The sequence below is a fragment of the Anolis carolinensis genome, chromosome 1, assembly GCF_035594765.1.
Source record: "Anolis carolinensis isolate JA03-04 chromosome 1, rAnoCar3.1.pri, whole genome shotgun sequence".
NCBI lineage: Eukaryota > Metazoa > Chordata > Lepidosauria > Squamata > Dactyloidae > Anolis > Anolis carolinensis.
Window position 1 is genome coordinate 347,707,845 of NC_085841.1, and position 14,801 is coordinate 347,722,645.

Below are 14,801 nucleotides of genomic sequence, written 5' to 3' on the forward strand. Positions count from 1 at the left end.
GAATCCAGTTAAAGTCACGTCCATCACAGTTTATTTGGCTAGAGAGGGATGCTTGTCTACATGGCAATGATACCAAATATGAGCTGGTGGCATAATACAGTTTGCCCTCCACTTTTACAGTGGTTAGTGGTTAGGACTCCCACAAAAGTGGGAAAACTGAATCAAAAACACATTTTTTTCTTGAGAGAACATCTCTCTAGGAATCTCTAGGCCAGTGATTCCCAAAGTGGGCGCTACCACCCCCGGTGGGCACTGCAGTGATCCAGGGGGGTGGTGATGGCACCTATTAGGACATGGGGGCAGGGCCAGGGGAGGTGCGGGGCCTCTTCCCAAGTGCCGGAGAGGGCTGAGAACCTGAGGCACCTGCTAGGACACAAGGGTGGAGCTAGAGTGGGCGTGGCTTCTTCCCAAGAGCCCGAGAGTGGGCTGAGCCTCTATACCTCTCCTGAGAGGCCTTTTAGGACTAAAGGGTGGGGCTAGGGGCAGGGCCTCTTCCCAAGAGCGCGAGACAGGGCTGACCCTCTGTATACCTCCCCTGAGGCGCTTGTTAGAACATGGAGGCAGGGTATAGAGATTCAGCCCCGTTAGGCAGGTGGCAAGAGGCCTAGCTCCCTCCTCTAGCCCTGTCCCCTGTGTCCTGACAGGCTCCGCAGGACAGGGTTAGAAGTTCAGCCCTGCCTCAGAGCTCATCACTCCGCCCATCTCAGTCCTGGCCGACCATATGTGGCACTGCCCACCTCCCCCTCCTGGCCCTGCATCTTGGACTAGGGGAGAGGCTCACCCCCGCCCTCTTGAGCAGGAGCCACGCCCACCCCTCTAAGCCACGCCCCCTTTCAGGGGGCACTGAGTAATATTTTTTCTGGAAAGGGGGCAGTAGGCCAAATAAGTTTGGGAACCACTGCTCTAGCTCCTCCAGTATGACTGTATGGTCAATGTCTAGAGATACCATCTTAATAACATTTGCAAAAGTTAAACCTGCAAATGTGGAGGGCCAATTGTAATTTCATTATAATATTCTAAGGCTAATTTCCTGATAGTTGCCAAATATGCTTTATATTAGAAGTAAAAGGAAAGGTCTAGTAAAAAAAAATCCTTCACCCATTTAAATGTCTAGCAATAAAATAATTTAAAACTTGCTAGATTTATCCCTTTTCTGTCTGAATATTGATTACTATTTTATGTATTTAAATTAATAAAAATAAAATGTATTCCTTAAGAGTTCTTAGAGGCAATGTGGATAGTGATTTACGTGTTGGACTAAGACACCAGGAGATTAGGGTTCAAATCCTCACTTAACTATAGAAACCTTTGAGCAAGCCATGCTCTCAGCCTCAGAGGAAGTCAATGGCACATCTTTGAATAAATCCTATCCAAAAAATCCTGTGATAGGCTTGATGTAAGTTGGAGTTGACTTGAAGACACATAACAATAACAACAACGCAACAAAAATTCTTGCTTCCAATACAAAAACAAGCCAAGAAGCACTTTGTTTTTCATTGATATTTCCATGATTTGCACAAGAAGTATATCTGTGCAAAATGACTGCCCTTTTATTTTGTGAAGGAAAGTGGCACAACATTCAGTAAGTACGAAGAGACTGATTGAATAATCAAGAAGAAGAAAGCAAACCATTCAAAACTAATTTTCCAAAGTCTTTGCAACAAGATTGCAGCTGTTGCAGTTTAACTATGCAGCTCATGCAGTTCAGCCATTTGCACAAAAATTAATTGCACTAATGGAAAAACTCTCTTGAGATACTGACCGAGTTAACACCACACACATCCTTATTAAATTGAAGTGAGAGCGACATTACCAGCCACACATTTCCCTTTCTTGAGCTCACTTTGGTGTTAGAGGACAGTCCTGCAATGGCCATGGATGTCCACATTTTATAAGTAAGCCTCAACAGGGCATTGGCCATCCTATTAAGTAAAACAAAGCAGCCGTTATGTAAATGTTCCTATATGGAGGTGTGTTAATATCAATATGCAATTATATGCACAAACTGATCTTCAAAAAAGTATGATAATTGTATCTACACAAGCCACTTTCAACAACTCAAAGTGATTGGATGCTGGAAAATGGAAATGACTAGTGTTTCATGGCAGGAAGAATCAAGAGATCTCCCATCTACTTGTGGCACTCACCCAAAACCTTACCCGCTTGGCTGAACACTGAAGCTTGTAGTAAGTTGGAGTTTATTTGGACCATGAGCACTCATAAAATAACTTGGGTTTTTCAGAGAAGTGTGGAGTAAAAGGTTGGTCTTTTAAATTTACATTTAAACCTTCGCCGATGGAAAAAACAGGATTAGATTCAAATTCTTAAGAACATTTTATGTTATGCCAGCACCAGACACAAGGTGAGCACACTTTTTTTTGCCCATACTGTATAGACAACCCCTAGGTTACAAACCTATAATTGCAATGCAGGATGCAATCCCATATACCGGAACCACAGCACCATGTTTGAGTATTTGGTAATGAATAAAGCAAAATAAACAAAACACTTCCACTGGTGTCTTTTATTAAGTAATGCAAAATACAGTACTAGTTATGACACTCCATGCATTTGAGACAATATAAATGCAAGCCTAGAGAAAAATAAGTGACAAAGAAACCCTCAATTAATTTTGAGGTAGTGTACAGGATGGGGAAGTTGAAACACAATGGGACAGACAAACCAAAATATCCATATCACTTTGTGCATTTGTGTCCCCCGCCCATGTAGTTTTTTCTTTGAAGTATATTTGTATTAAATACATTAGTGGGCCATTTTATTTCATTTCGACTTCATTCAAAAAATAGACTTTTTTTATAACTTCCCCATTCTTGGACATCTTGCACACAACCCACATTTTAAATGACTCTTTTAGGGATTCGAATGTCCTTGTGATAGGGATTCTTTTTCTCTCTCTTTTTCTTTGAACCTCTTTTCCTTCCAAGAGTTTAGGCACATGTGGCCTCATGCACAAAAAAATAAATAAGAAACCTACTTGAGGGGGACAAAATGTGTCACTCAAAGCGCTTGAGAGTACTAAGGACAGTCTAATAAATACTATTTTGTTTATAAAAATATCTCAGGTTATAAAAGTGGGCAAAGGGTTGGTATCCAAGATGGAAAAGTCATCATGTGAAAAGTGCCATGTAATGTTTTTTTGTTTTGTTTCATCAGATTTGGGTTTATAATATTTCTCCCCTTTAAAACAGTACCATTGTGAATATGAATATATATTTTATAACCATTCTCTCCCCCCTCCAAGAAGCCTACTGTATGCTAGAAGTAACCAAGGTCCTCACTGTTGTTTTGTCTCCTTATTGCAACTTTGGAAGATGTTTAATTGAGGAGGGTTCCGTACAATTGTGCTTTTGTGAGGCTGTCCTTCCGACTCAAGCCTGTGCTCCCAGTCCGCTGAAATTGTTGCTGTTTGCTACGAAGGCTTGAATGGCTTCCTTGTTCAATGGAAGACTGGTGGATCTCTGAAGCCTCCATAGAACTCTGGTTGAGGGACTCGGCTGAGCTGTTTGGACTTACATCCACATATTCTCTTTTCAACACCGGGCTGCCATCAATGCTTTTGCTACTGCACACCTGGACTGTGATTCTTTCATTCTTTTTGTCTCTCAGTTCTTTTGTTTTGTATGAAGACATTTTGTCTTGCTTACAGCTGGCGCTAATGTCAATATTCAGACCACTGTCTGTTGTCAGGAAGCAAGACTCTACAAGTCTGCTTTGACAGATATCGTCTCCCTCTGAGAAACTATCACCTTTGTAACTAGCATAAATAGGACTTGACCGGCTGTCCGCTTTCTTTATGGGGCTTCTATAGTACTGCTCCGAAAAGCTGCAGGGCGAAAGCCTGCCACTGTTCCTATAAGAATACGCACCAATATCCTCAACGCTCAGCTGCCTCCACCGTCCTGGGAGGTCCTCTTCTGAAAGATGGGTATTCCTGCACTCGCTGCGCATTTTCTGCGAAGCTAAAGCTTGTTGGGCGGTTATGGCCGAGAAATGATAAGGCTCGCTTGCATAAGGTGACATAGTCCTAGTGAAGGTGGGGGAATTCTCCTCGTCAGCCAGTTCCATGTGCTGAATGGATTTAGACTTGGCAAACCTTGGGCTTCCCTGGTGGTCATAACCTGGAGACGGCTTTCGTTCAAACATCTCATCCCGGCTGCTCAGATAGATTGCTTGCTGGGAGGCTGTCAACGTACTAGCTTGGGCATTCTCCTTCTCCTCAGATGTCACGCTGAAGCTGGAGTAGGAGCTTGAAGTAGGGAGAGAGGTAACATATTCTGGAAAAGCTTCATGGGAAAAGCTGGAGTGGAAGCCATCTTCTTCCACCGTGCTGTCAGTGGAATTCTGGGACCTCAAGAACCCAACGTCTTTCACTTGCATGTCGACACTCTGTCTCCTTTCTCTTCTTCGTTCATCTGGGCAGTAAAGAGCTGTGTCACTACAATAGATGTCAGACTTGTACTGGGGTCTTTGGCTAAGCTTCCCAGAAGAGTCCTGGAAGGCAAGATCTCTGGTTGATGAACCTGACAAGTGTGAAGAAAGACTATTTGGGTCAGGCTTTTCTAAGACTTTAGCAATGACGCAAGTTGGTATGTTGTCAGCAAATGATGTATGACACAGAGGTACTGAGAGGCTGCATCCGTGCTTTTCTAGGTGGATGCTGACACGTTCCTGAAATTCGGATGGCAACTGTAACAAATGGGAAGAGGAAGAAAAAAAGATGGGTGAGAGGATTGTCAAGCAGAACCTGAGACATACATTATGATCAGAGTTTGGAAAGTTACTTTTTGGAACTACAATTCCCAGCTCCCCCAGACAGCATGGTGAATAATGATGTCAAAAAGAATAACCTCTGCAAACTCCAGAAACCTCATCTGCTGAATTCCTTTTGCTGAAAATCAGGGGCTGAATTTGCATTGCACTAATATCCACCCATTAGCTCAACATGATACCACTAGAACTTGTAGTCATTACTCTAACCTCTTCGTAACAAACTTGCAAAACCATCCCAAAGGCTGGTCTGGTGAAGGTTTTGAGGTTGTGGAGGATGGTGAGGGCGGGACCTCCAGCTAGTCTCAACATAATATCAAGTCATCACATTCAATGCATGATTAGAGAATAATTTAGGTGGCTGAGGCTGGGTTCCAAAGTCATTCATGGCCCTTCTCCAAAGGGCCATTTCACACTTCACAATTAGAATACTATGGCTAACATCCTGTTAGTGACTTATATGTGTACATGTAAACCCATTTTGGGATTGGGCACACAGGGCCAGTCATTTGCCTGTGCTTTCCACCCAATAACCTCTTATTGACCGGCATCCTGCAAATGGCTTACACCCATGCAAGTGTGGCTTATATACAAAAAATTGCAGCTTATATACATGTCCCTTATTGGAATGGGAACAAGGGCAGGTCCAATGCCCATGTGCTCCATTCAAAAACACCCCACTGCCCAGCAAATGACAGACTTCAGGAGGGGCCCTGCTCTTGTCACTTACCAGTGAGGAGGACAGAGAAGGGGGAGGCAATTCAGATGATGAAGATCTGGCTGCTAGGGGTTCCTGGGGGAAGGAAAAGGTAGATGAATTCTATTTGAGACGGCACTCTCATTTCTTTCCTGCCACCCAGCTGAGCTAAGACCAGCTGCTTCTCCGTGATTTGAATTGCCTCCACCATTTCTCCCCTCCCCACAGTAAGCCAAAGAGACAAAGGATGCTCCTGAGGCTTTACAGATTGTGGGCAGCGAGAATGGGACAGTGTGTGTGTAGCTATGTGCAAAGGCAGGGCCTTGGTCTATGATTCTGGGTACAACCATGCTAGTAAGCTGTCTTGAGTCCCAATCTTGGAAAGTAGGAGGGGTATAAAATGGCTGATAAATAAAAATGTTGATGGGGATAGTGAGGATGATGGCAACATTCTATGGAATCCTGGGATATGCATTTAGTTTTTCAGATAGCACAGAGCCAAACTATCTCCAGAATTCAGGGTTCTGACTAGCACTTTGAATTTTGTCCAGAAATGGTATGGTAGTCAAACAAAATTAAAGTACATTAGATGTGTTTCACTGGAAATATGAATAGCATAAGCCACAAAAATGTGAAATATTGTGAAATATCCACAAAAATGGGGTGACAGTCATGCCTGCTTGTGTTTCCCCAGAGTTTTGAAAAATTACTTTTTGACCCAAAAGTTGCTTTTCTAAACTCTACTCCTCTGGTTTCTACTTCTCCTCCCATAATCCTACAAACAAGCAAGATTCACAAAACCATTTCTCCGCTACCACCATAGTGTTACAGCTTAACACATCATTCAAAAGAAATAGCTTAATGTCACGTCGCTGTGACTCCACTGTTGTGCATGCAAATATATTGTTTTTTTTAAAATTCAAGAATAAGGAATGTGTTCACTTCCAAAACTTGTTAGAAAGATGCTCACATCAGCCCTCAGCAATGGCTAGGCTAGCTAGGGCTGATGGGAATTGCTATTTGATATCAACTGGAGGGCCAGACTTTTTCCAACTGTCTAAAATATCAGGAGTGAGCAAAGTCCAAGAACTGCATATGACCCCAGGGCCATTTTTGTGGTTTCCAGAGCTCCCCAGGGGTTAAAAAATATTGCAATTCCCCACCAAATGCTTTCTGGGTGCATGGAGACATTTTTGGCATTGTTTTTGGACCCTTCACCCCAATGTCAATTTAGGCCCACATGCGGTCTTTTTGAAACCGGGAAATACACAGAAAGTCACTTCTGTTCAATTCTTGCTGTTGAAAAAGGTCTTATGGGTCTAAAATGGCCTGGAAGGGTGGGGGGTAAACCATGACAACATGGCATCACAATGCCTTGTTTGTAGGCAATTTTGAAGGGATTTTCTCCCCACCACAGCCCACACCTGGTTTAAATGTACTTACAAAAAGTTAAAGACAAAATCACAGAGAGATCAGGAGGCCTTCTCTTGATGGAAAACCCTTTTTTGTTTGGGAGACATGCACAATCTTCCAAGTCTTTTTTGTCAAACAAGTGCCCCTGCTCTTGGACAACTCGCTTTTTGCTGACCATTTTGAATTATACTTGGACCTTTGCATATTCAATGTGTGGTTGCTCTTTCATCATGTTTATGCAATGCTTTTGTGACCACATGTTAATTTTTTTCTCTCAGTTGTCTCAGTGCTACCTTGTGTACAATACTGTATAGAAGTCATTAATGGTGCATCTCTTGTCTAGCAACTTGTCTTACCCTGTGCTTATAACTTTCCACCTCACTTCAAGATATTTAAGAATAAATGTTGGCATTAAATTCATGTGCTTGATGTCGAAGTTCTTTTGCAAGCTAAAAAACTACTGGGTTACCTCTTTCAACCATTTCCATTTTTTGATCTAATCTGTTGAATTAATGGGAACTGCTTGTACCAAGAAACCTCATGAGGAGCAGTTCATTAGCCTATAAATTGATAGATGTAAGGTTCATACAAGGAACACTGAATATAGAACTGGAACTAATAGTCCTTACTATCATACTTACATCAAAGCAAGTTATGTTCTTGTTTTGGCTGAGGAAATTTGGAGAAAGCCTTGAAACCCCTCAGCAATACTGTGGTGTAGAGCTTTGCGAAGTCATATGTTGGTCTACAAAATATGGCTAAACTTAAACAAAAACCCTACATCATGGAGACACTTTTATTAGGCCAACCAAAAAAAGCACAAAATACATTGGATAGTAAAAGTCATTTTAGGAAATGGAAGGTCACAGAGCTGCATCTTTCTTGAGATGTTAAAGATGAGTTTGAGATGGTGAAGGGTGGAGGTTATGGCCTATACCTCGAAAGGACTGCCTTAGTTTTTAACAATGGAGAAAAAGGGTTGTTGACTTCCATTGTTTGTCTCCCAGACACCTTGTAGCCAGAAAGGTGTGGCTTTTACCTGCATTTTGCACCTTCTGGTTGGTCTAATAAAGTACGATCATGGTGTGTTTTTTAAAATATTTTTTTGTATTTTGTTTTATGTCCAAAACGGTTACGCCTAGAAGTCTATTTTTTGAGCTACATCTACCTGAATCCCTGACCAGCATAGCTATACTAGTTGGGGTATTTGAACAGCTATAGTCCAAAAGAACAGAGTTTCCAAGTTCTGCTCAGATGGTTTCATCATCATTGACTGAGAACAAGTGCATAATGTCTCTTTTCTTCTCAGGAATGTTCCTGGAAGTGTCCCTAATCATATCCAAGTCGATTCACAAAGAAAGAGACACTGAGACTGAGATTCAATTGTCTTAGAGTCCCACACTGGAGGTTGTATCTGTTCAGGGATGAAGAAAAGCACTCATTGAAATGGAAATGGAAGGTGGGAATGAAGGAATCAAGCAGACTGACTGACTGGCTGATTTATTTCAGCATGAGCTGTCCTTTTGAAAAGTTCACTGAATATTTTCAGAGGCAACTCTTGTTTTATATTTCTTTTCAAAGACTGAAAGTAACCTGAAAAATTCAATGGTTTAGTATACTTTCTAACTATCCTGATTTGGCTGGGACAGTTCCAATTATGGTACTGTAATTCTCTGTCATCCCACTTTTCAGCTGCTTTTAAAATATCCCATATGTTTTGTAGACTTCAGCCTATTTTAGGAGATGAATGATAAAACAGGCTCTGGTGCAAGAAAGCTTATGCCAAACAAAATTTTGGAATCTTCAAAGTGTCCTTTTGGTTGATATTGCAATAATTATCATAGAATCATAGAGTTGAAGAAACCGCCTAAGCCATCTAGTCCAATCTCCTGCCATACAGGAAAAGCACAAAGTACCCCTGCCAGATGGCCATCCAGTCGCTGTTTAAAAGCCTCAAAGGAAGGAGCTTTCACCACCCTCCGAGTTCCACTGCTGAACAGCTCTTATGGTCAGGAAGCTCTTCCTAATCTCCTTTCCTGTAATCAATTCATGATTTTCTTGGCTTTTCCCCAGATGGAACCAAAAGCGGCTCAACAACATGAACTGAAAATGGCTACTTCACAATCTGGTTACCTTCCTTACAGAATGCTTCAACCTGGCCTTATAGATAGTCCTACTTCTTTACAAGACTGCATCTCTAGAAAGCAAAAGTAACATTTCCAAGTGCCAACCTATTTTCTGGAGGAGAAGGAGACACCAATAGGCTTGAAAAATGCTTGCATCTCCTTTGAATTGTTTGCCTCAGTCTTAAGGACATATTTATACAAGAAAGCTCAAGTAATCTGAGCACTTGGACATGACTCTCACCACTGCTCTACTCCTTTGATAGCCACTCATTCCAATCGAGAATCCTAGCCAGAACTAATGTCTCAATTCCTCATGTTATCTCTGAGGATGTCCTGCTTATACCGCCCTTAAGGTCTCTTTGCTGTTTAAGCCACCCATCCTGTCCAGTCCCCTACATTCTTATGGGCAGAGAAGGGTGTTTGGGGAGACAACAGAAAAACCAGAGTTCATAGCAGCCACCTTGGTGAATTTCAGAAATGTGTTTCCCTTACCTCGGAAAGCTTATGTGCTCTGTCGTAATTCTTGCTACACTGGAGGAGATGTGCAGCTAAATTGCAATCCTTTCTATAGAGCTCCTGTGGAAACAAACAAACAAACAAAAAGCCCATAAAACAAAATAGTCAGAAAGACAGAGAAAAGAAAGAAGAGTGATTCAGAAGCTGGATTACTATAGCCAGCAAATTAAAGTATTATGTGTCGATCATCTAGGAAAGTACAGAAGATACTCCCTACTTTAGAGTGGGTAGAAAGAGACTGAGTCTGGGAACCTCATAGTTTGGAATTAGGACATCCTCTAGGAACTTACATAAGACTGTAACTACACTAGAGTCTCATTTATCCAAGACTCGCTTATCCAAGGTTCTGGATTATCCAATGCATTTTTGTAGTCAATGTTCTCAATATATCGTGATATTTTGGTGCTAAATTCGTAAATACAGTAATTACAACATAACATTACTGTGTATTGAACTACTTTTTCTATCAAATTTGTTGTATAACATGATGTTTTGATGCTTAATTTGTAAAATCATAACCTAATTTGATATTTAATAGGCTTTTCCTTAATCCCTCCCTATTATCCAAGATATTCGCTTATCCAAGGTTCTGCCGGCCTGTTTAGGTTGGATAAGTGAGACTCTACTGTACCATCTTGTTAGTGATATCCTCGAGCAAAATTCCACTTTAATGCATGAGTTTATACTTTTTGGTTGATGTGGAGTTTTGGTATACTCTTCCTCCAAGCCACCTGATGATTTATAGTGGCCCTATGAATTCCATAGGGTTTTCATAGGCAAGGCCAGTTCCTTCCTTTGAATTATAGTCCATAGCACTGGTATTCATTGGTGATCTCCCATTTAATGTGCTAAACAGGACTGACCCTATTGAGATTCCAAGATCTGGTGACTTTTAGTTTTCAAAATGTGAATGAAAAACAAAACAATATATGTTTCCAAGGAAAAAAAACTTGTTTTTTAACTGTTGCTCTAGAAGCTTTCATTTTTACCCATAAGGTTTATTTGGGAAAATTGAAAGCAACACTGATTGAAGGTCACTTAAGTATGTGATCTTTCCATCATAGAAACCATGGGCAAACATGGTTCACAGTTTGCTTTCTTTTCTACATAATATGCCTGGTGCTCTTGAAAATTATGAATGGCAACACCTTCATAAATTGGGAATCTACAACAGTGATTCATGCACTGATGGCAATTGAATATTTTTGAATTGGCTTGAATTATTTTTGTTTCTTGTTTATAAACATCTATTTATATAGAATACCTCCCACCATCTATTTCTGACGTCACCAATAGAATTAAGCAAATAGACCAAATACATCTGAGTCACTCATTCAAATGAGTATTAAATTCAAGAAAGCGAATTAAGACCTTCATACAGCGAATAATGGAAAGGATTCTTTCAGATGATTCAGTTAGCATACCTTCCAACCATCCTGATTTGGCAGAGACCATTTCAATTAAGCCTTTATTATCCCAGTTTTCAGCTGCTTTTAAAATGACCTAGTTTCTTATTTCTGTTGTTGCCAACTGAGGGCCCTTCCACACAGCCCAATATCCCAGAATATCAAGGCAGAAAATCCCACATTATCTGAGTGTAGCCTCAGATAACCCAGTTCAAAGCAGTTATTGTGGGTTTTTCTGCCTTGATAGTCTGGGATATCGGGCTGTGTGGAAGGGTCCTGAGTTCAAAATGAAAAAGTAGTTTGCATTCAATGAATTCAGCAGAGAGTAGAGGCAAACCTAAGGTGCTATTGAATCTAAGGCACAACCTGCTTTCGAAGCCCCTTAAACATGAAAAACGTGTTCATTAGATTTGATGAAATATGGTAGTTGTCCTTCTGGAGGCAGGCTAAGACATTTTTATTCAACTATCCCAATGTAACAAGACTGACTTTTGAAGCGATGTGAATTAGAATAAGATGGACAAGCTGACGATGTTGATCAAGGAGAAATTCTTGACCAATATCAAGAAAGACTAGGATGTATAGGTCACCTTTTTACACCAAAGATGAGGACAAAATTATAATATTGGTTATTAAAAGTAGTAGGGTAGTTATAGAGTGATACTTTAAGGGAATTGACAAAACAATACATTATAACCAACAGGTAAAGAGTGTGATTTACATTTTAGTTTTTATTGTTGTAGGTGTAAGGTAAAGGTAAAGGTTTTCCCTTGGCATTAAGTCCAGTCATGTCCAGCTCTGGAAGGTAGTGCACATTTCCATTTCTAAGCCGAAGAGCCAGCGTTGTCCACAGACACCTCCAAGATTATGTGGCTGGCATGACTGCATGGAGTACCATTACCTTCCCACCAGAGCGGTACTTATTGATCTACTAATATTCACATGTCTTCGAACTGCTAGGTTGGCAGAAGCTGGGGCTAACAGTGGGAACTCACCCCACTCCCTGGATTCAAACCACCAACCTTTCAGGCAGCAAGTTCAACAGCTCAGTGGTTTAAAACGCTGCACCACCGGGGGTTCCTTTTGTAGGTGTAGGATGTGTTTAAAAGGAGAATTGTGTGAGGTTATAGTGGTTAGGATGATTGTTTTAGATTGAGTTGTGTTACTTGCTGTAGGTTAATGTTTTATATTGAGAAAAATTGTTTGTTTTTCTGGGGGTGGGAATCTTTCCTTTTGTTTGTTTTAATTTGTTTCTCTGTATATATCTTTGTTTGTATGATTGTAAGTTTGTTTCTTTGAATAAAACACTTTTTCTTCAGACAGACTTTTGACAGGATGTGCTAAGGGATGCTGCATTGTTTTAGGCCAGGAATGTCAAACCCATTTTCACTGAGGGTCACACCAACCTTATGGTAGTCTTCAAAGGGCCAGTTGCAATTTTAAGGTTATATAAAGATAACTATATTGTCCTGGAATTGAAAGCCTTGTGGGACATACAAAATGATGTAGCAGGCCGGATTCAACCCAAGGGTCTTCTGTTTGACATGCGTGTTTTAGGCTTATTGGCTTTTAATAGCTTTTTATTTATTTGTTATTAATTGTATTTTAACTGAATTGTTTTAATGTTTGACCTGTTGAATTCTACTTTAATATTTACTTGTTTACATGTTTTAATTGTATTGCGTTTTAAGTTGTAAGCTGCTTTGGACCCCAGTCTTAGGTAAAAATGTGGAATAATAATAATGAAAGAATCCTCTGCATTATTGAACACAGACCCCCCTCCCCCCAATAAAACACCCTCAGATGGACTTTTGATTCCCTCCTTGGGCATTTTCCATAGACTCTATGGAGAGAGTCCTGGGACCAGTATGCTATCCTCTAGAACAGGGGTCCCCAAACTAAGGCCCGGGGGCCGGATGCGGCCCTCCAAGGTCATTTACCTGGCCCCCGCCCTCAGTTTTATAATGTAATATTTTATATCAGTTTTAATAATATAATATATTGTATATACATATAATATTGATAATAATCTTATGTTATACAATATAATACTAGTAGTAATACCATATAATAATATTAATTATATGTTATATATTACATATTATATAATAGTATAGTGGTATAGTTCAATATAGTAATGTATAATGCTAATATTGTGTTACACTTTCCATTGAAATCCTAAAAGGTTTATGTTGGTTAAAATCGTTTTCATTTTTAAATATTGTATTGTTCTTTCATTGTTGTTGTTGTTGTTGCACTACAAATAAGACATGTGCAGTATGCATAGGAATTTGTTTGTATTTTTTTTAAAATGATATTTCGGCCCCTCAACAGTCTGAAGGATTGTGGACCGGCCCTCTGCTTAAAAAGTTTGGGGACCCCTGCTCTAGAAGTTTAGAAAGCTTTTCAGTTTAGAAAGCTCTCCACTAGGGATGTAATTCTTCACTAGTTTCTTCCTGGAGAAAACAATGAGTAATTGTAGCAATATTCTTCCTGCCAGAAGAAAGTATTTATTTATTTATTTATTTATTTATTTATTTATTTATTTATCGTGTCAGAAGCAAATTGAGAATACAGTTATAATGTATGAAAAAAAACCCCACAAACAAAGTTAAAAACTTGGCATTATGCTAAATTTCCTTTGACCAGAAGAAAGTCTTTGAAAAATATGTAGTTTTTGAAGCCTATTCACAATTTGGGACTTATTTGACACAAAATTCACACATAGATGCTTTCCACAGAAAACAGTATTTTCTGCATAGAAATACTATTATATATACCCTCAAATGAATTGTACATCAAACAAGTCTCCAGTTACAACATTTCCTGTGCAGGAAACAGCAATTTCCATGCAGGAAATAATATTTTACTTTGTGTAGAAAATATTGTTTTCTGTGCAAAGAAACCATGTGTGAATTTTGCACACAATGTCTCAAATGGTGAAAATTCTAATCAGTTTGGGGTTTTTTTCAGGGTTTCTCAACTCTCAAAAATTGTGGTTTTTCAAATATTTTCCATCCCTGTTCTCTACCCCACAGTGCAGATTGAAATTTGACCCCCAAGCCATGGAAATTATCTAATTATCTAACTGCCTTACAGACTAACAAATGCATTAAGATATATGCCTTTAAGAATTATAATCCACTCCAAAATGTCTTCAAGGCATCATAAGACTCTTACTATTTTTGCTGCAGTGAAGAGACTTCTGAAAAGTGAAAGTTAAGTTATCCTAAGATCCAAGCAAATGTGCCAAGGAGATGACAAACAGAAACCAAGAAAAGCTTCTAGGCAAATGCTAAACATGCTCCATCTGCCCCTCAAAGGACAAGTTGACACTGTTTACCACAACAAGTAGTGCCACTGGGAGTCAATTTTGAGTAACAACAAAACTAATTATTTTGACACGATGTGCCTGTGGCAGATGTGATCTTCTTGCCCAAATGCTGTTATTTATCATTGCTACCAACAATACCTTTAGGCGTGAACCATGCATGTAATTAACACTTTGGTAACGCCTTCAAAATATAACTTGGGGACAATTTAGCCTTACAGCCTGTCTTTGGCTGTCACTAAATACGCTTACTGTATTTCCTGGATGGTCTTCAACATAGATATCAGCAGGCCTTGGAAAAATTCTTTTTTTGAACTACAACTACCAGAATCCATAATATCTCTGTGGGATTCTAGGAATTGTAACAACAATAACAACAACAACAACAACAACAACAACAACAACAACAACATTTGAAACCCACCCTATTTCCCTGATAGGAGCATATTTAACTCTAGGCAGGAGTTGTATTTACAATGATTAGCATGAATGTATTTACTATACCTGCCTAACTTTGGGTCATC

General features: G+C 39.8%; 1 protein-coding gene across 10 annotated transcripts in view; it reads right to left on the bottom strand.

The window, feature by feature from the left end:
• Positions 1–2,509: 2,509 nt before the first annotated feature.
• begain (brain enriched guanylate kinase associated) overlaps positions 2,510–14,801 on the bottom strand; it is a 267,699-nt gene continuing 255,407 nt past the window's right edge. For 8 of the 10 annotated variants that reach the window (XM_008116922.3, XM_008116927.3, XM_008116925.3 and 5 more), the window contains 3 exons: positions 9,517–9,600; positions 5,519–5,581; positions 2,510–4,707 (listed from right to left, as the gene is read on the bottom strand). In XM_008116922.3, the coding sequence (XP_008115129.2) occupies positions 3,337–4,707; positions 5,519–5,581; positions 9,517–9,600 (1,518 nt within the window). In that variant the 3' untranslated portion in view covers positions 2,510–3,336. The remainder of the gene's footprint in view (positions 4,708–5,518; positions 5,582–9,516; positions 9,601–14,801) is intronic. The other 2 variants (XM_008116924.3, XM_008116926.3) reach the window with 1 other exon arrangement.